The sequence below is a fragment of the Populus alba genome, chromosome 2 (assembly GCF_005239225.2).
Source record: "Populus alba chromosome 2, ASM523922v2, whole genome shotgun sequence".
NCBI lineage: Eukaryota > Viridiplantae > Streptophyta > Magnoliopsida > Malpighiales > Salicaceae > Populus > Populus alba.
The window spans coordinates 5,498,191-5,523,251 of NC_133285.1; the positions used below are offsets into that span (position 1 = coordinate 5,498,191).

Genomic DNA, 25,061 nt, shown 5'->3' on the forward strand with positions numbered 1-25,061 from the left:
ATTGCCGTGAGTTACGCCAGATTGTCTTGATGCTGGATCAATCATTATGCAGTCTATAAATCTCCAAAATACTGTTTTGTCTACCATCAGATTCTCGCGTGCCTTGCTCATTGAATGGGAGATCAGGAAGAGAATCTGTAGTAATTGGTAATTTACCTTTGTTTTATGAAATCTCTCAGGAAGTGAGTCTGTCATAATTGGTAATTTACTTTTGTTTTATGAAACTTCTCTCTAAAACACACAGATTGACACCCTAACACTGTATATTTGTTGGAATTTATTTCCCAGATAGTCTTTGATCCTTTAGTTTCTCGAAGGCAGTGTCGACTAATTAGTTACTTGGTAGGATTAGTTACAGGTGTTACTAGTGTAGTATAACAAATGCACACACAACCCCCACACTAACACAGTAACACTAGACTAACAATGCATTTGCTGGGATCTATAACCCAAATAGGCCTTGACCCTTCAGCTTCTTGCATGCAGTGTAGTGCGAGGATCTTTACACTTCGAGCATATGGTGCAAGCAAGCTCTGTGCTGACCTCATCATATTTGTTCGCTCAATCGGCAAAACACTACAATTGCTCGATTTGCTATTTCTCTGCTGTGACAGCTATTTCAGCAATGTAGAAGTGCTAGGCTTCTTTGGCTGCACGATGGCATTTCACTCAACCAATAGGTACAGTGTGCTTCAGTTCTTATTGTTTTTTTCACCGAGATGTTTTGCATTTGAAACCATTTCTTCCATGGTTTGGTGAGTAATTGTAAATCTAAGTGCCGCATAGATTATTCTATTATTGTTTAGAGGTGCGGTAAATTAATCCATTAAAATGAAGGAATGTGTTTTGTATTCTCAGATTGATTTGTTATTTTTGCGAGGCATAGGAATCGAAAGACTCACTTTCTTGTTTGTGGGGGTGATTAAAGCAATCAGCAAGAGAAACAAAGTTATGCATCCGTAGACTTGCAGACAGTGGTCATTGCACGCCACAGGATGGAATATCTTTCAGGGAACTGGTTAGTTCTTACATGGAAGTCAAGGTATAGCTTCCTGTATTGATTGGGAGTGACAGCTGACTTCATTTATCTTACTGGAAACGGTCTGCAAAGACATGCCATGCCATGCCATTCATTGTTGTTATTATTTTTTTTAAAAAAATTGTGTTTTCTCCCGTGCAGAAAACCAACCATATCTTTCAAGGCGAGACCTACACATCAGAAGCAAACGTGTTCTCTCGGATGGTACCAGTTTGGGAGCTGTTGGTGTTAAATGTAAACGGGCAATGGCAGTTTGAAGGCGCTTACTTTATTAGGCTCACGCGCGGGCACTTTTAAAGAATCGAGTCTTCAGAGAGACTTGATTCCTCTTTGCCTCCAACTATTGATGTTTTTTACTTGATCTGGAAGAAACTCTTTCGGGGATGAAAAGAAATTTGATTTCATTGGATAAACATTTGAGAAAGCCTGCCGCCCTTAGGAAAGAACGGTAGGAAGTGATTGAAATCACGGAGAAAACTATAATTTTTAAAATTTTAATTTGTTTTGTTTTTTATTTAAAATAATTTTATTTTTTTATAGTTTTAAATTATTTTGATGTGTTGATATTAAAAATAATAATTTAATTTTTTTTATTTTAATATATTTTTAAATAAAAAATATTTTAAACTCTCATTACTATTATAATTCCAAATTCAAACATATCGATATTATGTTATTCACAATCATGGTTTTAAAAACCTAGCGCAAATACTCATGAAGCGATGGAAAAGCTTGCACTTGGTAGATCTCGAGGTCGAAATGGCAAGTTTTTTTAAGCTTTTTTTTAATTTTTTTTATTAAAATAATATAATTTTTTTTAAAAAATAAAATTATAAAAAAATAAAAACTTTTTAAAAGCACGGATAGAGACAAATACTGGTATGGAGGTGGTTATGTGGCGGTCGTTGCTAACGTAACATTATATTATCCAATTAAAAAATAATTGTTATGTACGAGTGCAAGATATTTTATATGCCACAAAACTGTAATGGTTAGCTCCTGGGATATCCTGTTTGATTGAATCCACAATTTAAAACCGTGTTCACTAGCCTAATTTCCTTTTTTTTTTTTTTTTTCCTCGTGTTGTAGAACTAGAACCATAATCAGAGTTTAATTTCCATCCTTTTTTCCTAGTGCAGGCATAAAATTCCTCCTTTTTGAATTTATGGGCAGAAGAAGCATGATGAAGGTGTGGAAAAACCATAGAATATTGATTTTTTATGGTTGCATCTTGGCTGAGCTGGTGAAATGACGGGCTTGAACTTTTGTCTCTAGCCTGAGTTGTTCCTGAAAAACCATCCTGTGTAAAGAGCTTGTACTAAAAGTAGCTCTTGCTTTGTATGGCGGCCTTGAACTTGTATGGCATGAGAGTGACCTGTATGGTCTAATGCTGGCCTACAACTTGGACAACAGATAGGTTGCCTGAACTGGCTTTGTAAGGTCCATTAGAAGACAAAGAAGTGTTTGTCAATGTTATTTGTGCTCTTCGTTTAAGAAAAGTCATTGGCTAGCTATAGTGACCGTTGGTTGTCATGTCGTGTTTAGTGAAAATGCTAGTCATGATTAGTGTCCTTAGTGTAAAAGATGCCCATTATATGCACATAAAAAGTTGTGTACGTATATAAAATATAAATTATACATCAAAAGTTTACGTGTTAGACTCTTGAAAACTCGAAAAAAATACATGGTAAGATTAGACTAACTGGATGTTGGATTGTTGGGTGTCGTCTAGTATCAGTGTCAGCATGGCATTCTAGCCGTTTGGGCTAGCTCAACCGCTGGCTATATATATATATATATATATCACCAGAGGCCAACATAACTGGTAGGCTAGGAGAACTCTTGTGCACCATTGCATAAATCATGAAGTTGTATTTTCGTCTATTTTAATCATGATTGTATATGTCTCTACTCCTTTATTTTAATAATGCCCCCCTCAAGGCATCGTTTTAAATTTTTAATCCTATATCGAAGCAGAGCTCGTGTGAGCTGTTTCCTCTTCAAGTATGTTTGAAAACACAGTATAACTAATTTTTTTTTTTTTTTTTTTTATATGTTGATATCAAAAATAATTTTTAAAAATAAAAATAAATTTATTTTAATATTTTATAAAATAAAATAATTTAAACTATTACCACTATCATAATTTTAAATAGTCTTAAATTTACTTTATTCTCTTTCTTGGTTTGGCTTTTGGTAAAATGTTATTTGACAGAGGATGGGTATTATGCTACTGTGTTGTGGTCCATATGTATAAAAACAATAACAATAATAAAAAAAAATAGGGTTTGTACTCGGCCTCCAATAGTTTTTTCATTCTTTTGCTTTACGTGTTATTTTAGAAATTATATTTTATATTATAAAATTTATAAATTTATAATACTTTACAGTTAAAAAAAATCAATAAAAAAATTAAATTATTTATAATATAATAACTAAAAAGCTCTTATAATATTACAACTTTTTCATTAAACTAAAAAAACCCTAGCCACCTGACTAACTCTCTCCACAAGAAATAATTGAAGCTCTTTTTCATGTGGTCTTCAAGTTCAAGTTTTATGGTTGCTAATATTAATACAACTAGAGATTTACTTAATCATTAACTTTAAGATCCGTAAAATTAGTCGAGATGTGACAAACTGACTTGAACACCTCATGTGAATAAAAAAATAATAATAATTGAAGTCATTAGGTTATTTTCTTCATCTTTTTTTTTTATTACTTTTCCTTTCAATTGCACAAAAAGCCTTAATAAACAACAACATATTCAATCCCAAATCCACCAAGAAATTCTAGCAACGTATCACACCCCCTCAACAACCTAATTCAACCAAGCAGTCGTCTTCATCTTTCTCACCAGCTCCACCATAAAATCACACATTTTCCAATCTAAATTATAACTCCAAATCAATTAGATGGCTGTTGCACATTGACTTGAACAATCCTGACAAATTATTTTTTAATTAGAGATTGATTTTTATATTTCTTACATACAAGAAAGAGATTGATTGGAGTCTATTTTCTGATTTTGAAATCTAGTGGGACTATTTTGCTCCTGTTTTTTTCTTCCTTATTCTTGGGCTTATTTTCCAAAGTAAAAGTAGGTGGCAGTAGGAGTTGAAGCACAGGATGTAGGTTCTGTTGGTTATGATAATTGATCTTTTGGAGCTCAGAAAGGGAGGGTTATGTAGATTAGTAAAAAATGTTCAAGTCAGGAACTTGGGATTTCAAGAATCAACACCAGGGCCTCCTAGCATAGGGGTCAATCCTTGTGATATTTCATTAATCTATTACTGCTTAATATATTTTCACCATACCAGTGGGAATTTCGCTCTCCGTATCCAATAAAAATTAGCAAGATTGATGAAGAAAATTGGAGTACCCGAAAAATATAAATCAACACCAGTGGAAATTTTGTGCCTTTTGTTTTTTTTTTTTTTGAAAATTTTCTTTTGTTAGTGTCAATTGGGTTTAAAGTTGTGGTTGTTGTGTTTTTGCTTTGTGTTCGTGGATTTATCATATGATGTGAGGTGAATTGTTGTTGTGTGCACCCGAGTTTTCAATATGTTTTTTGGTTTAACTTTACATGTATCATATATGAGGATAATTTGATTATTTTATCTAATTTAAAAATTTAAGTTGATTTAGAATATAAAGTGTAGCTTTTTAAAAAAATGAGGGCAAAAAAAAAAAGAAAGAGAATAAACTATAAGAGGTTCAACGTAATTAACCCAATAAAATAAAATACATTAAGTTAAGAGATTATTGAAAAACAAAAATAATAGGTTATTGATTTATTATATATTATATTATAAAATAAAATGTTTATGCACATTAAAATGCATATCAGTATGTCGTGTTCTGATTTTATGTTTGTATTATAATTTATTTGACGAAATCTAATAAAAATCACACCCTTAAATAAATAAATAAATAAAACACTCGGATGTAAAAATCTAAAAAATTAGCACACCAAATAATTTCATATGATTTAATTATTTTGTCAAGAGGTTGCGGTTGTTAGCATGTGTAGTTTGTCATTTACCTTAATTAGAGCCTGTTTGACCTCTTTACAAAACACAACACAAATAAATACATATCATCATTGCTGCGCAAACAGTCCAATATCATTATAGCTAGGCTATGGGCTAAAAGCCTGGGCCTTGATGGGCGAAATACCTTTTTATTTCATTTTATTTAAGTTTTGGTTATGGTGCTAAATAAACCACCTGTAAAGCTAAAAAAAAAAACAGAAAAGAGTTGCATAAATTACATGCTGCCATCTCTAGCTATCTTTACAGCATCAAAAGCTATTCTACTGTGACTTGTTATTATTTTTTAAAAAATTATTTTTAATATTAATATATTAAAATGATCTAAAAATATTAAAAATTATTAATTTAAAATAAAAAATAAAAAATTTTAATTTTTTTTAAAACATTTTTAAAATACAAAAACAAATAAGATTAATTAAAAACAAATATGCCAATAGATATGAAAACAGATAAATAAATATGCCAATTGAAAACAGATATTTTGGATCGAGGTAAGAAAACTCACATCCTCTTATTTAATTTTTGTATTTTTAAAAAATATATTTTTTTAAAAAATAAAAAATATTATTTTAATATATTTTTAAATAAAATAATATTTTAAAAAATAATTATTACCGCCCTTTCAAACACCTTGAAACATTTTCTTACAACTCCACGTATAATTGGCGCATCACAAGACTAACGTGACGCCTAAAATTGCTAATATTATCATATCATAGCCAAACCAACCTTATAAATAAAAAAGGGTGAAATCTGACAATAAATGAAGGCGGTTTGATACAAATTTTAGTTGCAACCAACCCGAACCGACATTGATCTCATTAGAGAGGCAATATATACTAGATAACTCAAAGAAGATGGCTTGTTATGTATGATAAAAGCAGCAGATCGAGAGCAAGAGTTGAAGAAGAAGAAGAAGAAATAGACACTGAAGGAGAACTAATTTATTGATCATGTATATTAAAGCAATCACATTTTTGCAAAAAAGAAAAGGGACGGTGGAAATTGCGCTCCAAGTCGAGTAAATTTATTTACTAGAGAAATAATTTTATTTCCTTCTGCAGATTATCTGTTTAACCCAAAAAAGAAATCCAATAAAAAGCTCAGTACGGCGGCGGTGGATATATTCCTGGTGGTGGTGGTGGATAAACCCCGGATGCACCTGCCATCAAGTGAAAAAAAAAAACACCACTTAATAGACTACATGAGAACCATTAATAAATATAAAGAACTTTGGAATTGAGGAAGGTGAGGACTCCGGGTGTAAGATTTTGAGAATTTCAAACCTGACAAGTATATTAATCATCTGAGCAACGTTTTCTTTCCTTATTTGAAAGCCTGATATATAACCAGCAAGGAAGCGTTAATTTACCTGTAGGATAGTACGTTGAGGGCTGAGGAGCAGGTGGATATTCTTGGGGAGGGTAGGCTGCAGGAAAACACGGTTGCGGAGGGTAGCCAGCTGGAGGAGGAATGTGAGGGGGTGGCGGATAGCTCGCAGCGTTAGGAGAGTACCCCATGTACGGAGAAGGGGAGGAGTAGGTAGTTGTAGGAGGGTAAAGAGCAGCGGGTGCTGGTGGCATGGAAGGGTATGGCAGAACCTGGTTCAGTGGTGGCGATGCATATTTTGATCCTAAATCTGATGGAGTCATTTTCCCTTTATGTTGCTGTGGTGCTCCAACAAAAGAAACCATTTTTTGTTAATTTGTTGGCAAACTAGTTCTCTATCATGCATATGAATATATTGATCTATTAATTTGCAAGAGAAGCAAAGTAATTTTTGGGATTGAAAATACGTTGGGATATGAGTAGTGTAACATTAGCCGAACTTCCCCAGAATGCCTGCATTGGAGAGAATGCATCAGAAATTCAAGAATAATACTAACAAGAGTCAGAATTAACGACAGAAGGTTATGTGAGCTCATGTTTAACCTGCCAGTTTTGCTCTGTATGGGCCAGGAAGCATCATCAAAACCTTGGGAAAGGGCTTTATGGAGCTGGATTCTACATTAAGCAGGTTCCCGGAATACAGCGAAGTGATCAGTAAGATCCTAAACATTTCAATTTCTTTTTCCTCACCACTTCTTGAGGGCTAACAACAAATTACGTACCTTCCGGTGCCAATATGCTCATCAGCAGAGAGGGTGTGGCTGTTCCAAACCACAACGCTCAATTCCCGGAGGCCTTCAACAAGTGTGAAAATGAACTTTTCTTGAAAAGCGGGGTTCCTGCCTCCATCTGATTCAGAGAATCAAAACTTACAAGTAATGCAATAATTAACTCACGCCGGAAAACAAGAAAGAGCAAACATGAAGGAAGATTCTTGAGATTAAAAACTAAGTGGCTTGGCATGTATTATTTATACATGAAAGCTAAATTCAGGAGATAAAGGCACCTGTGCACGTTCTGGTTCGGTACTTGGCGTTTCCATACTCGACACTAACATACGGGTCTTGTCTTGATATCCATTCCTTGTCGTCCAAATTGTAACAAGCAACGACTGCAAAGAAAGACATTATGCACAGAGAGATGATTACGATGGTCACTTGCCAGTCTCAAAATGATCGATTGACACTTAACGAGTCTGAGCTAGGCAGGTAATCGTACCAGTGACCTCAAGAGGAAAGCCTTGGATTCCACAGATCGCCATGGCTACTTAGACGGGAATGAGGCTGGTTATTTAGCGATATTGAATCAATACAGAATTAGCAGCTGTTTATAGCTGTAGGAAGAGAGGCTGGTGATATGGGAAGAGTTGACGTAGACTTTTTAGTCGACGATTTCACTGCTCAATCACAACAAGGGATCTTCGTTAGTTGCGATAAATTCCCCTTCTGTAAACAATCATTATTGTGAAAGTCTTCGCAGAATTTTGCAAATTTTAGTCTGATTTGGTTTTTTAACAAGCAATCGGTGGATTTAACCACAGTAACATGGAAGAAATGGTGGTGCTGTTTCTTTATTTCGACAGTTGACAATGATAAGCTCACTAAAAGTATAATATCAATTAGTAATAAGATTTTAAAAATGTTTTTTTGCTTGAAAAAATATTAAAATAATATATTTTTTAATTTTTAAAATTTATTATTGATATATAACATAAAAATACAGAAAAAAATAATATATTTTTTAAAAAAATTTAATAAAAAAAAATCAAAACTCACTTCCTGACAACCCTCCACTCCCCGTAGAGACAAGGGCTCCGTAGTCCCAGCTCTATTTAGCAACTTCTCCCCTTTTCTTTTAATCAATCCTTTGACTTTTGGAAATTAGTTTGGTGATGCAATTTGCCTGTTTCTACGTTTTGACTTTTGGAAATCAGTCTGGTATTGCAATTTGCCTGTTTCCACGTTTTCTGAATGAGAATCTGTCAGCTCTAATTGCAATACTTGGAGCTGAATGATGCAATTTGCCTGTTTCTACGTTTTGACTTTTGGAAATCAGTCCGGACTTTTAATTCAGAAGGTTAAAACAGATTTTTGGAAAGACGGGCCTTGTAGTCTTTCTATATGTTTAAATGATTTATATCGGGCCACGATTCATCCATACTTTCGGCTTTCCTCGTGCCCCTCACGAAAAATACTCTCGCTGTTTATCGGGTATCAGAGGCTCAAAGCTAAAAAATATTATTGATATTTAATATTACTCATGGTTGACTTCGGATCTAAAGATGGTGTGATTAAATATGTTAGAAATTATTTTTTAAAATATTTTTTATTTAAAAATATATTAAAATAATTTTTTTTAAAAAAAATTATTTTTGATATCAGTACATCAAAATAATTCAAAAACATTAAAAAAATAATTCTAATAAAAAAAATACACAATTCAAAAAATTATTTCCTGCTGCTCTTCTCTCGCTCAAGTTTTTCTTGGCCCTAAAAAGTTTAAAGAAAAGTTATTCTTAAAGATTAATGATGTAACCAATGTTAATCGTTTAACAATAAATTCATTATCAAATGAAGACTTACAACTTGGAGTAAAATCATATAAAAAACAACTTTATGTAAGCAAACAAGTTTGAGATCAAGGAATAAGACGCACCTTAATTGATGATGGATAGATAGTTAACATTATGCAGGTTAATATGATGAAGAATATTGGCATATCTCTAGATGAAATATCCAAAAATAGGATAATTATCCAAGGTTTTAACCAAAAAAGACAACGTATTATTGGAAAGATTCATATTAAGACTGAGACTGGAGAGATGAACTCTTCAACACTTTGTTATATTATTGAGGCAAGGACTTATTATGACTTACTCTTGGGAAGAACTTGCTTACATGAGAATGGTGTGGTTCCATCAACGTTTTTAATATAGTTGTGATGATGAAGTCAAATGTGTTATGGTCGTAAAATTTTTTTTTATTGAAGAATCACATTAAATAAATATTATATTCTACTTCTAAAAATATAAAGAGTTGAAGCTAGAAAACATACCTAATTCCAATTCAAAAGATAAGATACAAGTAAAGAAGTATGAAGCAAATGACATTTTTATAGGTATAAGACTATCTAAAGAAACATGAAAGATTATACATAAAGGAAGATTGGTCCAATAATCAAAATTTAGAATAGGATATTGACCTTGTGAACCTCTAAATATTAAGGTGTAGAATGTTGCAACAAACCCTATTATGATCCATGTCTTCAAATACAATGAAGATGATACCCAAGAACCCTGTCTTCCATATCAAGACAATAAATAAAATTCATGTATTTCAATGTCTTATTATTTTATAATTTTAAAGACTAGGCGAGGATTCACGTGTTTCAGCATTTGAAAGACTGGGTGATCAAACCATTTCCACCCAACTACAGAGTTCGAGACAAAAAGGCTTATGTTTTCTCCATATTAGGCTTTAAAGTGATGAAAAGAAAATTAGAGTCATAGAAGAGGAGTAAGTCAGGAAGATCAAGTAAATTATGATCAAGGAAATAAAAGCTTTAAAAAGGTGAAAAGACTCTAACAAAGGTAGAGACTTAATCTTCAAAATTAAAGATTGTATCTGCAAACCATATCATCATTGATGAAGCATCAAATTACAAATTACAAACTCAAACTTATATGAGTTATTTATTGATAAACCAACTCTAACTTCAGAAACTTTTGAAGAATAGGAAAAATAATGAGTTATACAAGATTGTTGACAAAGATAATCTACGAATTGGACCTATCAAAAGGAAGTTTCTAAAGCAATTCTATTCCTAAAATACTATCAAGCTCCATATTACATGAACATAAACTATTAGATATTAAAAAAAAGTAATTTTCTTGGCTTGCAAGAGTATAAACTACGAATGAAATAAAAAAAATCCGCTTTGAATGATATCATGGATTGATCCTACATTTATAAAGGTATGTAGGTAGATTAGGTTTCGTCCTAAATTCAATCATGAAAAAAAAATCAAATCAAATCAAGAATAAATCATGTTTTATTTTACTAGTTTTGGCTCGCAAAAGTATAAATCGTGAATGGATATATATAAATAATTCTTGTTTTCTTCTATATTCTTGGTATTAAAATACTTTCAAGTCCAATTCGAGGTCCAAAAAGAAATAACTAAAAAAAATCTTAAAAAAATATATAAAAAAGAGAAAACAAAATATTTTCTTAAACCAGATGTTCATTTCTGAATATAAAATGAATAAAAGAATTAAACAACAATAAATGAAAGGTAACTACACAATCTTTGTCCATCTTGTGATTGTCATTTTAAGCAAAGTTCACTCTAAATACTACCTAGTTTGGTCTACCTCTTGCAATACTTCGGACCTTAGATTCTTTTAACTTTAAAAGTTCTTCCTTCTTGGACTTAATTTTATCATATGTCTTTTGTTACTAATCACAAATCAAGTCATTCAGGGATGGCAACATTGTTTTTTGTTGTTGCAATCTTGAAATCTACTCATATATGAATTTTATTTGATTGATGGCCATGTGCAATTTTATAAAAATATGTGATCTTTATAAGTAGTGATTTTCTCTTCTTTTTGTGCATCACTTATGCTTTGGCTAATCTCCTAACGATGTGACAAATAAGAATTCACATCCTTCAAAAACATCTCTATCATATCCATCAAAGGTGCATGATCAACATGAAAGTGCTTTAAGTTTTCGATAAACTAGTCTTGATAAACTAGTCTTGTTAACCACTTTAACATGTGCATTTGTGTTTTAATTTATGAATATATGGAAGATGTATCATAAAAAAAATTTGATAATTTTATTTTAATTTATATTAGCATAATCAAATTTACTTTATTTATATAAGAAGCCCATCATGATACATGAACACCATATTATTTTAATGGTAAAATAGGAGATAACACATCTTTAATATATAGTTGCGAGTCTTTATAAAATTTTCTCTAGTTAAAAATCTCTTTCCTTATTCTTTTTTTTTTTATATATAAAAACATGTATCTTTTATTCATAGTATTGTTTTTTTAATAAAAACTTTTAATGATTTGAAAGCAATTTTGAATAAAAAAACATGTTTTAATAATTTTTATACGATCACATGTGAAAATAAAATAAAAAATAAATTTGAGAGGATTGAACATTCATGACAAATTAAAAAAAAAAAATGCATGTTAGATTTATATATAATTATTCATAAAGCAATTGTCAATATTACCATAGAAAGTCTATTATCTTATATAAAAATTACAATATCATCGTGTCATTTTATGTTCTTTAAAATACAGTAATAATTATTTTATTTTAGAATGTGAAAAAAAAATGATTAAATAAAAAGAAAATCAAAGAAGGGACAAAATAATGAAGCCTGACTGCCCTGGACTTCAAAGGATGACCCGTGTATGGCTCGATTTGCAAGGCTAAGTTTGTACCTGGTTTTTTAAAATAAATTGCCAAGCCAAATTTCCTTGACTTCTAAAATTCAAACTTCAATTGTTTTCACTAAAAATACTTCATAATACTCTTGTAATCCAATTTTCAACTTCAAAACACAATCTAAACAATTTAAAAATTCAAAATCAAATCAAATAAAAAAATATTTTCTAAATTCTATTTTTTTTCTAGCATTATTTAATGCCCAAACCTCTTATATTGAACTCTTTTTTTCAATATGAATCATTAATACAAAGACTAGTATTTTTTATGTTGACGTGTTGGCAAATAGAAAACTTTCTCTCATTTTTTTCCTTCTCAACATTCTCTCTCTTTTTCCTTCTCAATATCTTTTTTTCCTTTCTTAGAAAATATTTGGCGTTGCGATTGAACTGCAATATCGCTATTTTTCAAAAAAATATTTTTGCTTCAAATTAATTTTTTTAGTGTTTTTTGGATCGTTTTTATGTGCCGATGTTAAAAATAAATTTTTTTATTTTATATATTTCTAAATGAAAAGTACTTTGAAACACAATTTTGACCACACTTCAAAGCAAGTATTTAACTTTTAGGGACTGAAATATAAGAAAATAAAGTGTGATGACAGAAATATAAATTTTAAGAACTACAAGGATTATAATGTAAAAAAGCGCACCACATGAATAACGTTTTGTTGCGTCAACAGAATGATGCGTAATGAAACACTATTCTGTTTTATTTAATTTAATCTTAATTGTAATTTATGTGGGTCCTAAGCGGGATTTCCAGTTGAAGATCTGATGTTCAAAAATGTTGGAAGATGTTGATCAACGGTGGAAGAACAAGTACTGTTAGGTTAATCATATCTAATGGTGAGCGGACCGGAGGAGTATTATACTTCAAAAGCGCCAAAAGAAAAGAAAGAAAAAGAAAAGAATCCCATGTGACTTGAAGGTAGAGATTTTGACGCAGCTTCTTGTGTTCTGTTAAAGAGGAACCTTCTTGGTCCCACCTAACTCTTCACTGTTACATACTTACGACTTTTGTATTAAAAGCTGTTAAAGGTCAACTCTACCTTACTGTCACCAACACAAAACCCCCCTACTCTCCCTCCCTCCCCGATTTTACCGCGTCATCAATCCAACGGCTCATAAAAAACAAAACATTTTGACCTTATCTCTCTATCTTTCATCATTTCCTCCAACCAGTTTCAATCCCGTTACCGGGACCCACGTTTAAAGAGGCGGTCAATATCCTGAAAAAACCTTCCACGTGGTGGAAACCCATTAGGTAGTGAGTTTGACGGCAAGGTAAGCAGAAGGGACCCTCGATGCCGCGAGGTTTGACCTGAAAGTAATAAAAGAAAATCTCTTTCCTTTTATCTTATCATCTTCTCTCACGTCTCTCTTTTGCTTTTTCTTTCCTTCTTTAATGTTCGATTCTTGTTTCTAATTCAAACTTCCGTTGAACTGAATCCATTCTATTTGTGTATCTATATCTATAATGGAGTGATAATAATATCTCTTTATCCCTCTCCTCTTTTTTATATATCGGTCAATCAATCTATAGAGAAAAAGAGAGATACAGTCTCGGATGCTGTGAAAGACATGGCTGTGGAGCTTATGATGGGGTATTCTGGTGATTGTTTTGCTACAAAAATGCAAGAGAATGCCGTGAGGGAAGCGGCAGCTTCCGGGATACAAAGCGTCGAGGAAGTCATAAAATTGCTCAAACAAAATCAACTGGAACAGCAACACTACCAAGAGTTATCTGCAGCCTCTTCAAGTTCCAATCTTGGCACGGATAATATCATGACAGTTACTGATATGGCGGTGAACAACTTCAAAAAGGTCATCTCTTTACTGGGTCGCACCACAAGAACTGGCCACGCTCGATTTAGAAGAGCTCCTGATATCCCCCCTAATCGACAACAAATACGAGGAGAACCAGAATCGCAACAAGAAAAAAGGCAAGTTCAAGAGCCTGGACCATCTGTTCGAGCAATTAATTCGCAGCCAACAGAGCAAGCCTCTGCTTTTAGAGTTTATCAACCGACCCCAATCCATCGTCTCCCTCCTTTACCTAACAATCAGCAGCAAAAGAGCCCTCTTCTGGTTACAAAAAAAGGGTTGTCAGATCGGAATGAAATTCCTACTACAATCAATTTCTCTAATTCGCCATCAATTTCTTCTGCCACTTCTTTCATGTCTTCTCTTACAGGGGAAACTGATAGCTTCCAGCGTTCTTTGTCTTCTGGGTTTCATTTTACCCAACCTTCTGCTGGTAAACCCCCTTTGTCCTCTTCTTCTCTTAAGAGAAAGTGCAACTCCGTGGATGATGCTGCTCTCAAGTGTGGCTCTTCTTCTGGTCGCTGCCATTGCTCCAAGAAAAGGTTTGTCTTTTTCTGTAAACTCTTAAAATCAATTCTCATTCGGTAAATTTGTGTGAGATTGTTTGAAATGGTGTTGATTTCATTTTCCTAACCGTGTTTTCATTAATTCAGCAGAAAATCAAGGGCTAAAAGAGTGGTCAGAGTTCCTGCAATTAGCAATAAGATGTCTGATATTCCACCTGATGATTATTCCTGGAGAAAGTATGGTCAAAAGCCCATAAAAGGCTCTCCTCATCCAAGGTATCGTTTTTGCTCTCCTGGTTTCCATTGATTTTCCTCGATTTTTAATACATTTCAAGTATTGTTGGTCCTTCAATGTTGTTTCTAGGTTCCGATTTATCTTTCGATACATCTGGGCTAGACCAAAAACTCACTCTTAATTGCCATTGTTTCAATTTGTTAGGGGATATTACAAGTGCAGCAGCGTGAGAGGATGTCCAGCACGCAAACATGTGGAGAGAGCTCTAGATGACTCCATGATGCTTACTGTGACCTATGAAGGGGAACACAATCACTCTCATCCATTCGATGATGCACCCGCTCCTCTCGTCCTTGAATCATCTTAAGTCAACTAATCAATCGGCTGAGAAAGGCTCTTCCCCAGTTCATCATCCACACCCGTGCAAGACAGCAGGGCTCAGATAGTCAAACGGACAAGGCTAGTAGAGGTGTGTTGGGCTATTAGCCGCCTAAGCAGAAAAGAAATGCAGAGGATTCCTTTGTCTCTTGCATCTGGTTGAATTAGAGATGAAAAGGGTGGAAAGAGTGGATTTGGTGGGAGTTGAATCATGCAAGTAGTGGGTGATTGATTTTTTTTTTTTTAATTTTCTTTAGGGTCTCATACTGGTTTCTAGATTTTTTTTAATAATTTTTATATACGTGGTTACTTGGTGGATCTTGCAAGGCTTCCCACCTAATATTGTTCCAATCTCGAATCATGTTATGTGCATTTTTTTATGGGTGAAAATGAGGGCTAGTCGATGGGAAAAGAAGGGGTCCTTATCATAAGAAAAAGAAAGAAATTTGCAAACCAAGCAGAGGGGAGAAAGTGTAACAATAACAAAATTTGCTGATGGATCAGCGCAACTCTAATAAGATATTTGAAGGATCGCATCGAAGGGATTTACGCAATCTTAAAAAAGAAAAACTAAATTAAAGGGTTGTGTTTATGGGTTTTACGTAACTCTTTAATTACTGAGTATCATTTCAAACAATCGAAGGCCCGCATTGATCTCGTCATTGCAATTCATTAAAGAAATTTCAAGGGTTTTTGCGGATAGGATTAGCAACGTTTTAAAAGGTTGCATTTGCACACGATCCTTTAGTTTTTTTTTTTTTTTTTTTCAATTTTTTTTAACAACTTGTGTCGGTAAGAGCAGCATAATCAATTAAATTTTTATAATTTATACGACCAAATGTGTCTTCAATTTTTATTATGTTTGTAAACAAAATTCTTAGGTTTAATTGAGAGTACTATTGAGGTTGTTTTTTAAATTAATATATTAAATATTAAAATAATTTTTATTTTTTATTTTTTAAAATTTATTTTTGACATCAAAATAATTCAAAAATATTAAAAAACTGGTTTAACTTATTTCTCTTTAATTGTTTTCTCTTTAAAAACATTACGTTTATCTGTTAAAAGATTTTGCCTGCTTTGTGGAGCTTTAGTAAAGTTCTTTTTTATTTTTTTTAATTTCATGTTAAAAAAAAATTTATTTTTTTAATAGTTAAGTTAAGATGTTTTTTTTTCTTTTAAATCTTATTTTTTAAAATTTTTATCCTTATATTTTTTTTTACTAGCAGGTTGTTTTTCGGGATAAATTTAGTGATAGTATAAAATAGTTTTTATACAGCAAGAACATTTTCTGTCATGTTATTATTATTATTATTTTTTTGTTCTAATCGAAACATTGCTACCGTAGAGTAGCGTGGACGACTTTTGGAGAATTCATTTAAGTGACCCACGTAAAATAATGCAAAGTCAAAGTGGCCAGGTGGGGGTACTGATTATTGTTCTCCACCATCTTTAGTTTTTCAAGGTTTTGAAAACCTCCTATCCCATTAATTTTTTATTTTAAAAATATATATTTTTATTTATTTTAAATTAATTTTTTTTTTAGTATTCATTAAATCATTTTAATGTGTTGATATCAAAAATAATTTTTTAAAATAAAAAAATATTATTTTAATATATTTTTTAAATAAAAAATATAAAAAACAACAACAACTATATTTCTAAATACGTTCTAATATAATGTTATTATTCACTTGGCTCTCACATTTAATCACATAAAATTGTTTTTTGTTTCGGATATAAATTTTTATGTGATTTTTTGAACTTATTTATATGAAATGTTGATAAGTTGAGCATATCTTTCTAACTTATATTCGTAAATCAATGATGTGTTCCTTGAAGTGGAAAGGTGATATTAAAAGTTTGGGGTATGATATTATCAACAGAAAAGCAATTAATTATGAAAATAATGTCTTGTTTTATTTTTATATAATGAGGTGACTTTAAGACCTATTCTTATGTTATAACTTAGCTTGTTTTATATTTAAATAAAGTTTAATTGTTTAATCTTTCATTTCAATGTGTTTTTCAATCAAAATAATTAGAATTAGTCACATGGATTGCACTTGATTTTTTTTTTAATATCCTTGTTATAATATAGGATTAATGACTCAACATGTTTCTTATATATATGAAGATATATTTTTTTAATTTTTAATTGTTTCAAATCTATTATTTGGACAAATTTTCATCAGAATTACTCACGTGATCACAAGTTGACGCTTGGATACAAGTTAAGTTTCTAGTATATATCACAAACTAATTCCAATGGGTTGGCCTAAAAACCTTGCTATAAGAATATATTAAAGACAACATCTACTCAAGAATAAAATCGGCTAAATTAGAAATATAAAGACAAATTACAAAAAAAAAAAATCTTATATATAAGGATATATTAACGCCTTAACCTTGGAAAATTCATTTTTTTAAAACAAATTATTCACATGACTATTTCTAGTCACTTTGTCTCATAAAACTCATTGGAATGCTAGATTAAACACTTGAAATTTCTGTAAGGATAGAATTGACTCCATAAAAAATATAAGAAGAAATAGAAGAACCACTGCATTAGTTTATGAATTGCATCGTTCTTTGATCGGGGTGTTAGGTAAAATATTGAATAACTGTGCATATTCGAAATCAAAGAGAACAAAGCCACTACATTGGACCTCACTTCTTAAGATAACATACGGAGTGGATAGGTAGTTAGGTTATGTCCCATCCGAGCTAAATTTTTTTCAACAAAAAGAAAAATTTTCAGGAGACAAATACTTTTAAAAAATTAAAAATAAAATTGATATTCTAGCTATAAATTCAACGGTGTTTAATAAACTCGGTTGATTTAATAACATGAATAAAGAAATACAACGACTATAAATAAATAGATTTTTTTTTTATAATGATCTACTCAAAAATAAATGTTTGTTAATACCATTAAAAGATACTCTCTAAATATTCTTAAAAGGTTCTTCATAATCTTATTTGATAATAAAATAAAAAATAAATGAGCATGATAAAAAGAAAAAACTCAAAACTTAATTTCTAGAAAATCAAATGTTAAAGATAAAATTGAAAGAAAAAATAAATTTAAAAGGTAAAAAACATGACCCAAGCCTATCCTGGTTATCATGTCAAATTTGGAACCTGGTCGTAATATCAGGTAATCCCGTCAAAATAAAATTAAATAAAACTATGAAACTCAATTATCAAACAACCCATTGTTAAAGGGCAAAAATAAAAAAAATAATAATTAAAAAAAGCAATGAAAAAAAGACCCTAATCAACTCAGGTTAACCTTCTATGTCAACGACCTAAGATAAAAGATCGGGATAACCCTATAAAAAAAGTGAAAAAAAGCACAAAGACCAATTGATAACCAATCAAATACCGAAGGATAAAAATAAAAAAAAATAAGTCAAATTAAAAAAAAAAACTTAAAAGGCTAAAGTTAACCTTGGTTAATCTTTAGTAGCCGTGATTGCGGTTATAGGCCTATGAATAACCCCGTAGAAAGCAAAACCTAAAAAATCAAGAAGAAAAATTCTCAATTAACCAAATGCTAGCTAAGGGATAAAATTGGAAAAAATTAAATAAGAAAAGGATTCACAATAAAATAAATAGAAATCAAAAGAATAAGGATCAAATTTGATATAAAAATAAATTAAAACCAAATGTTAAGGGACAAAACTAAATTGAGAAAAAGGATTAAAATAAAACCAAATGAGAATCAAAAGAATGAGGGCTAAATTTGATATAAAAAAAATAAAATAAAATAAAATAATGAAGAATGAGGGCTAAATTTGATATAAAAAAATTAAATAAAACAAAATGATGATGAATGAAATTGAAGGAAAAAAAACAATAAAAAAGGATAAAAATAAAAAAAATAACAATAAAAAAGGACCTAATTTGATACAAAAAACAAATGATAGGATACATTTAAATTTTAGCAAGCCAATGTGAAACATGAGGAGAAGAGAGAGAAATTAGGGGGAGAAGAAAAAGTTCTATCGAAGCCCAACCACCACGCCACAATACACACACACTTGACAACCATAAAGATCATGCCGGGACACTTCTAACACTATTACAAAAGACAACATTTGGCTGCTATATGAAGCCTCAAGCATCACCCAAAGACGTCAAAAGCTTCATGCAATTGGCGCATGCATTTCAAGCGCCAACCTATTTGTTTTGTCTGTTATCACAATCTCTATATTTGTTTAAATTTCAATTTTGGTCCCAAGACACTTAACTATTTTAAATCAGCCAAATCTTATTTTATTTTGCAAAACCAAGCATCGAAAAACACCTTCAATATAGCAAAACCCTTGTATCAAGGTAAATAAAATAAACTACCAAGTCAAATCTCAAATAAAGTCAATTTGACAGGATCAAATTAGAAAAAAAAAATCGAGGGAAAAAAAAAAACTTACCTTGATGGTGTAAATCATCCTTGATGTTAGTGAACAAAAATGACTCAATATTTGTTCTAGTTACAAATTTGATCCATGATGCTCTAATTATTATAATTCTATAAAATTAAATCTTAATCGAGAATTAACTAAGCAACAAAATATTCTCCTGACACTGCAAAGCTTCCATATGTAAATATAAAAACAAATTGCTATGACTAATCTAATATTAAAAACAATGTTAAAGGATAATATTAAAAGAAAAATAAATTGAGGCAAAATGATAAAAAAATGACAAAAAAAAAAAGAGAACACTTTGCAAATCAAATAATCTTTTAGGTTTTTATTTATTATGCAAACATATTCTCTGGAGAAATTGATAGCCTTGTATTGTTCTTGATTTAGTTCTTTTTCCACATAGATAATAATAAACAACATAAGGATTTTGACAAGCAATTAGGAACATATTTTAGACATGAGATATCTAAGCTAAGGCAAGATAGTGTCAATCATTTCAAATATCCTGATTTTGACAGGCAACTAGGATCATTAGACATAGGATATCTAAGTCGAGTGAAGATTGTGTCAGCCATTTAAAATATTCTAGTTTTTTGGATGGACTCTTAATGATGCAGAAGGGGGAGTAATATACGAATCATGTAGATTCTAAGTCCCCTAAATTGACTAAAGTTTTTTGCTATTGCTAAAAAAAAAAAAAGTTTGGAATATACAATCAATAAACAAAAATGTTGAGGCTTTTATGATAAAGAATCTTGAAGGATGCAACGCCGCCCATGACAATAACAAGACTCATTTAAGTAATTTCAAAGCTATAGCCATTGAGATCACTAAGTCGTTTATTACCACAGGTTTATAAGTGAATATTGTCCTATCCAAAGAAGAACTTAAGCTAATTGATGTGAAGTCAGAGGATACTAAAGAACGAAAAAACACTAAGGTGTGGTGATGTTAACTTAGTCTTTTACTGAACTTTTATTTTTTCATAGAATGTTCCTAACATCTCATTTTCCCATTGGTACTTTTTTCATTTCCTAAGTAGTGCGATTTCCCTATTTCTTACTAATCATTAGGTTTTTTAGATTTGTGGCTTTTGGGATGCAAGCAAGAAATGTATCCCCTTCTAACAAGCATAGGGATTGAAACAAATGTCCAACTATAATTTGTGATTTTCTTACCAAGGTTGTTATGTTAGAGGGAGTTTGTGTAGGCTCCTTCACTTGGCCAACAAGAGTAGATCATGCTGGCCAATAGCCAAGTGTGTATGTGGTTGCTCCTCAATCGAGAAGACTAGTTTGATGAAGGTATTTAACATTCTTGTGGTTACTAAAGAAGTTAATTAAGACTTAAGGGGTTGAAATTAATGTTGAAACAAAATTCTCGCCATTTTACTAAACAAAATTTATCGATGGACTATATTCCAACAACAAAAAAATTGATAAATTGCATTTCATTGGAGGAGTCCCATTGAGTTTTTCTAGAAAAGGTCCATGGGTATTGGTCTTTAGTGAATATTAACAATTCTTTTTAATGTTTAATAATATATATAATTTTCAATTTATTTTATTAAATATATATTAAATTTTGAGCTCACAATTTTTTTTTTTTTTTAAAGTGCTGCTAGAAAACACATTAGCAGTATCAACACATTTTTTTGGTTTTACTTGCAGCCAAACCAAGCATCTTTATTTGAACTTGGCACCACTCCCAGCATTTGCACATGTTTTATGTATCATACTTTGTAACTTTGCATGGCTTGGCATTGTTGGTCTTGTACATGTAACTGTTTTACTTAACATTTGCCTATGCTCTTAGATCATACATCATAGACTCTTTTGTCTTGCTTTTTCCTTCTAAATACATCTGCTTAAGCTGCTATTTCTTAATGATCTAGGTTAAATGATTGCTTTAACCTAACTTTATTTGCGTGTTAAAAGATAGCTTGTGATATGGTACGGATAACCTGTCTAGTTTATTATGTACCACAACACTAATGAATTAATAGAGTGTTTTTGGTGTTTGATTAATCATCGCTGGACGATTCCACCAAATTCTATCCACCCTCCTCCTCTCTCTCTCTTCTTCTCTTCTTTTCATGGATTTGCTCTGCTGGGATTGAGCTTGGGCTCATTTTATAGTTTAAACAATTAGATTGGGCTTGAATCATTTCTGTTGGGCTCTATTTTGCTTGGCTTCTCTTCTTTTTGCATTTTTTCTGCCTCTAATTGTTTAAAAGATAAAGCAGTTAAGAGAATGTGGACATAATAAACTATAAAATGATTCAAGCCCAATCTAATTGTTTAAACTATAAAATGAGCCCAAGCTCAATCCGAGCAGAGCAAATCCACGAAAAGAAGAGAGAGAGAGGAGGAGGAGGGTGGATAGAATTTGGTGGAATCGTCCAGCGATGATTAATCGAACACCAAAAATAAAATGCCCGTTATGATATTTTCTGCCTCTTGATTTTGCTAGAAAGAAGACAAATAGCATAGCAGAGTGGGATAGAAGATTGGCACACAGAAAAAAAAAAAAAAAGCAAAAATCTGGAGAAAAGTGGTGAAATGGTTGATGCCATGGAACATCGTACTGCAGACAGAGAGATGTCTGACGTTACGGCGGCGCAGCAGCATCAAGTCCCAAATGACAACAACGTACGAGAGATGCTCACATTGGCTCGCCAACTCATCAATCAAGGCAACCCTTCTCAAGCTCTCCAAGCGGTAATGAATTATTTAAATTAAATAAATATTCTCAATTTACCATTTCAATTGTCTGGATCATCTTCCTCTCTCTCTCTCGCTCTCTTTTTTCTAATGAAGTCAGTATCAGATTTTGCGTTCTTTTTATCTTGAATTTTTTTTTGTTGACAAAATTATTACCATTCAGATGTTTAGAAGATTGACCAATCTTATAGGTTTTAGAAATTTAATTAATCAGTTTTTATGCCTGCTTGTCTGTAGAGGGGTCATTCAATTCGCCATCGCTCACACTTTTCCGCATTATGATTTTTCTACTATTATCAAGAAATTAATTCATTTATTAGGAGGAGTGCATGCCTATTCTAATGTGTCTTTCTTCCAAATGATACAGCTGAGGGAGTTGAAGGGATCTGTTAGCCTGCAATGTGATTAAGGTCTATCTGGGAAGTTGTGAGTTGATAAATGGGGAGAAAAGGTGGGATTTAGTGAGAAAAAAAATGCCCATTTCTAATCGCGGGCAAGGGGAGTCACAATTATTAGGATGGTAGTTTTCACTCGTTAGGGTTTCTGCTTGATTTTTTTTCCTTTTAAGGGTGTCCAGCATGCTGATTTCTTTGACGTTGGAGAATCAAAGTACAAAATCCATGTAATTTAACAGCTTATTTGCAGGAGTCTTTGAAACGATGAGGGGCGTGACAAGGAAGTTAGAATAACTTCAAAACTACTCAACTATGTTTATGGTTACGTCCCAAGCTCGGTCATATTTACAAGTTTTGTCATCTGTTTGTTGGAAGCTCGAGCTGCTGCTGCTTCTTTTTTTTTTTTTCCTTTTCAATTTGGATAACTTGCAAGTGAATCTATTAATGAAGGACATATAGACTTATTCCGACTTCCGAGGCTATCGCATTTGATTCCCAAGCTTAGGTATCTCAAACATTCATGTTAGACTTGTTTGTTCATCATTATCTATTGCGATACATTAGCCATAAATTTAGGTTCCTGTGTGCATGCACAGACACATCCGCACACAAACAGTGGTCTCACACACCACAGTTCAAACATGAAAAAGGTTGAAAAGTTCTCATTAAAACTATATCCCTTTTCCGTTTAAATGAGGTGTTTATTTTAGAACTTGTGCTTACTGGATGCTTGGGGCAGGTGGTCATGGCAATGAAAACCAAAGGTGGGGATCAAGCTGTATTTCAATCCTTGCACCGTGCTCGTGAGCTGTATTTGAACAGATTGCAAGCGAGCACTAATGTTGATCATCTGGCCTCTTTGTTTGCTGAATGTGCAATTGCTGAGGCCCAGCCTTTACAAGATGACCAAACACCACTTAATGGAGGTGACCAATCACCTTCAGCTGTACCCGAAGTTCATGTAAACTCCATACTTGCAGAAACTGGCAGGACGCAAATTGTGTTGGATGCTTTCTCAGATGGGAGCAGTTTCATCTGCCTTCAATGTGGTGGTCTCGTAAGTAATTATCGCAAAGACGAGCACTATGCATTCTGGTGTGGTTGACTCTGAAGCTCATGAATGTGGAACGAGTTTTTGTTCCTTGATGCAGTGCTGCTTGACATGCTTGATTAGCACACCACTTTCCTGTATTGTGATGCAGTGCTCCCCGACATGCATGATTAGCACACTGCTTTCCTTATTTACTGCACTGAACTGCATGGTTGCTTTACTCGATGAGATTTCTTCTTATATGCCCGAAGTTATCATTTCCAACCAAAACATCAAATGCTTGACTTGAGATACAGAGGTCCGGTTTTGGTTTAGACTGAAAAGAAATGTACCATTGTAAAACTTCTTGCAGAAGGCTTTTACTATTTAGTTGTTAAACCATCAAAGAAATGACGACGACGATTCGATCAATAGAGTGTATCCTGTAATCTTCATGGTGCTTAACTATCAAATCATGGTGCTTAGCACGTGATTTGTTTATACACAACAATAAAAAAAAAAAATTCCAAAAAAACAAAACATGGGTAGCTCATGGTGCTAAAATAAAAAACTTGCCAAAGTTTTTAAAGTTTGATAAAGAAGAGACCTTTTTTTACGCCAAAAAAATACTTCAAAATATCAAAACAAGGATTAAATAATATTCTTTTTTCAAGTTTAAGGGTTGAAGATACAATGGCTATAAAACACAAATTGACCCACCGAGATGACCTGTAACCTAGTCAACTCAAGACCTGAGACAGGTAAGGTTTAAATAAAAATAAAAAAGTAATTGACCTAATATAACCCCCTCAAAAGCTCATTTCGATTCTTGACTCTGTCAAATTCTGATTCAAAGCCCATTAAATTTAAAAAACAAAGAACAATATCATTTTGATCTTTTATATATAAAAAAATAAATTATTTTTCATGTTCAACCCATCTAGCATGTTTTCGAGTAAAAACAAAGAACAATGTCATTTTGATCTTTTATATATAAGAAAATAAATTATTTTTCATGTTCAACCCATCTAGCATGTTTTCGAACTGTTATTCTAGGGTGGGTTTAATAATTATAAAGAACACATGAAAAACAACAAACAAGTCATGCGTGTGGGCCAACCAACACTCCCAGGTTGAAAAAATGTCGTACCTTGCCCGCCAAGCCCTTGTAAAGAGGTCTTCCTCACAAACCAACCCTTTATTTTTTTTTTTCAAATAATAGAGGGCGAATTTTGTGTCGTCCACCCTTATTTTTCTTAGAAAAGTACAAATAAGACGATAGATTGTTTGTTTAAGTGGATGATATGTCGTCTATATAATTAGACGACTTGTTGTCTAAGCCTGCAAACAACTTATTTTTAGGCCCAAAATTTGGTGACTAAATGGTTCTTGAAAATCGAGGTGGTGGGTTTTTAACCTTTTTTTTTTAATCTAAAAACACCTAGAAAACCATCCAAAAACCTAAATAAATTTTTTTATGCCTTCAAATAACTCAAAAATTGGTTCAAAAAATAAAAATCAACGCGAAACCTAAAAACTCCCTGATACTAGATCTATTTTCTCATGTAATTTTAAGAT

The 25,061-nt window shown here is 32.1% G+C and overlaps 3 protein-coding genes across 7 annotated transcripts; 2 read left to right on the top strand and 1 right to left on the bottom strand.

Annotated features, from left to right (window-relative positions):
* Positions 1 to 6,016: 6,016 nt before the first annotated feature.
* Positions 6,017 to 7,845, bottom strand: LOC118035748 (16 kDa phloem protein 2). The gene is made up of 7 exons (XM_035041365.2): positions 7,702 to 7,845; positions 7,490 to 7,594; positions 7,206 to 7,332; positions 7,027 to 7,098; positions 6,891 to 6,936; positions 6,467 to 6,761; positions 6,017 to 6,256 (listed from the first exon to the last, which is right to left on the bottom strand). Exons 1-7 carry the CDS (start codon positions 7,742 to 7,744, stop codon positions 6,198 to 6,200), a joined length of 747 nt encoding a protein of 248 aa, XP_034897256.1. The 5' UTR covers positions 7,745 to 7,845; the 3' UTR covers positions 6,017 to 6,197.
* Positions 7,846 to 13,332: 5,487 nt separating this feature from the next.
* Positions 13,333 to 15,253, top strand: LOC118035749 (probable WRKY transcription factor 7). Of its 2 annotated transcripts, none has more exons than XM_035041366.2 (3): positions 13,333 to 14,325; positions 14,437 to 14,565; positions 14,729 to 15,253. In XM_035041366.2, exons 1-3 carry the CDS (start codon positions 13,541 to 13,543, stop codon positions 14,889 to 14,891), a joined length of 1,077 nt encoding a protein of 358 aa, XP_034897257.1. In that variant the 5' UTR covers positions 13,333 to 13,540; the 3' UTR covers positions 14,892 to 15,253. The 2 variants fall into 2 exon arrangements, with proteins under 2 accessions (XP_034897257.1, XP_034897258.1); XM_035041367.2 differs by having other exon boundaries at positions 14,440 to 14,565.
* A 6,410-nt stretch (positions 15,254 to 21,663) lies between these two features.
* On the top strand, positions 21,664 to 23,915 carry LOC118035750 (uncharacterized). Of its 4 annotated transcripts, none has more exons than XM_073407347.1 (3): positions 21,914 to 22,055; positions 22,426 to 22,958; positions 23,193 to 23,915. In XM_073407347.1, the coding sequence occupies exon 3, from the start codon at positions 23,199 to 23,201 to the stop codon at positions 23,556 to 23,558; it is 360 nt and encodes a 119-aa protein (XP_073263448.1). In that variant the 5' UTR covers positions 21,914 to 22,055; positions 22,426 to 22,958; positions 23,193 to 23,198; the 3' UTR covers positions 23,559 to 23,915. The 4 variants fall into 4 exon arrangements, with proteins under 4 accessions (XP_034897259.1, XP_073263448.1, XP_034897262.1 ...); XM_035041371.2 differs by having other exon boundaries at positions 21,916 to 22,055; positions 22,693 to 22,958; XM_035041372.2 differs by having other exon boundaries at positions 21,916 to 22,055; positions 22,704 to 22,958.
* The last annotated feature ends 1,146 nt before the right edge of the window (positions 23,916 to 25,061 follow it).

Coding starts and splice junctions, on each gene's coding strand:
- LOC118035748 (XM_035041365.2), bottom strand. CDS start 7,744: ATGGCGATCTGTGGAATCCAAGGCTTTCCTCTTGAGGTCACTG. Junction 7,333..7,489: donor CCGAACCAGAACGTGCACAG/GTGCCTTTATCT, acceptor TCTCTGAATCAG/ATGGAGGCAGGAACCCCGCT. Junction 6,762..6,890: donor TACACTACTCATATCCCAAC/GTATTTTCAATC, acceptor GGAGCACCACAG/CAACATAAAGGGAAAATGAC.
- LOC118035750 (XM_035041368.2), top strand. CDS start 21,897: ATGGTTGATGCCATGGAACATCGTACTGCAGACAGAGAGATGTCTGAC. Junction 22,056..23,192: donor CTTCTCAAGCTCTCCAAGCG/GTAATGAATTAT, acceptor TGCTTGGGGCAG/GTGGTCATGGCAATGAAAAC.
- LOC118035749 (XM_035041366.2), top strand. CDS start 13,541: ATGGCTGTGGAGCTTATGATGGGGTATTCTGGTGATTGTTTTGCTACA. Junction 14,326..14,436: donor TGCCATTGCTCCAAGAAAAG/GTTTGTCTTTTT, acceptor TCATTAATTCAG/CAGAAAATCAAGGGCTAAAA. Junction 14,566..14,728: donor AAAGGCTCTCCTCATCCAAG/GTATCGTTTTTG, acceptor TCAATTTGTTAG/GGGATATTACAAGTGCAGCA.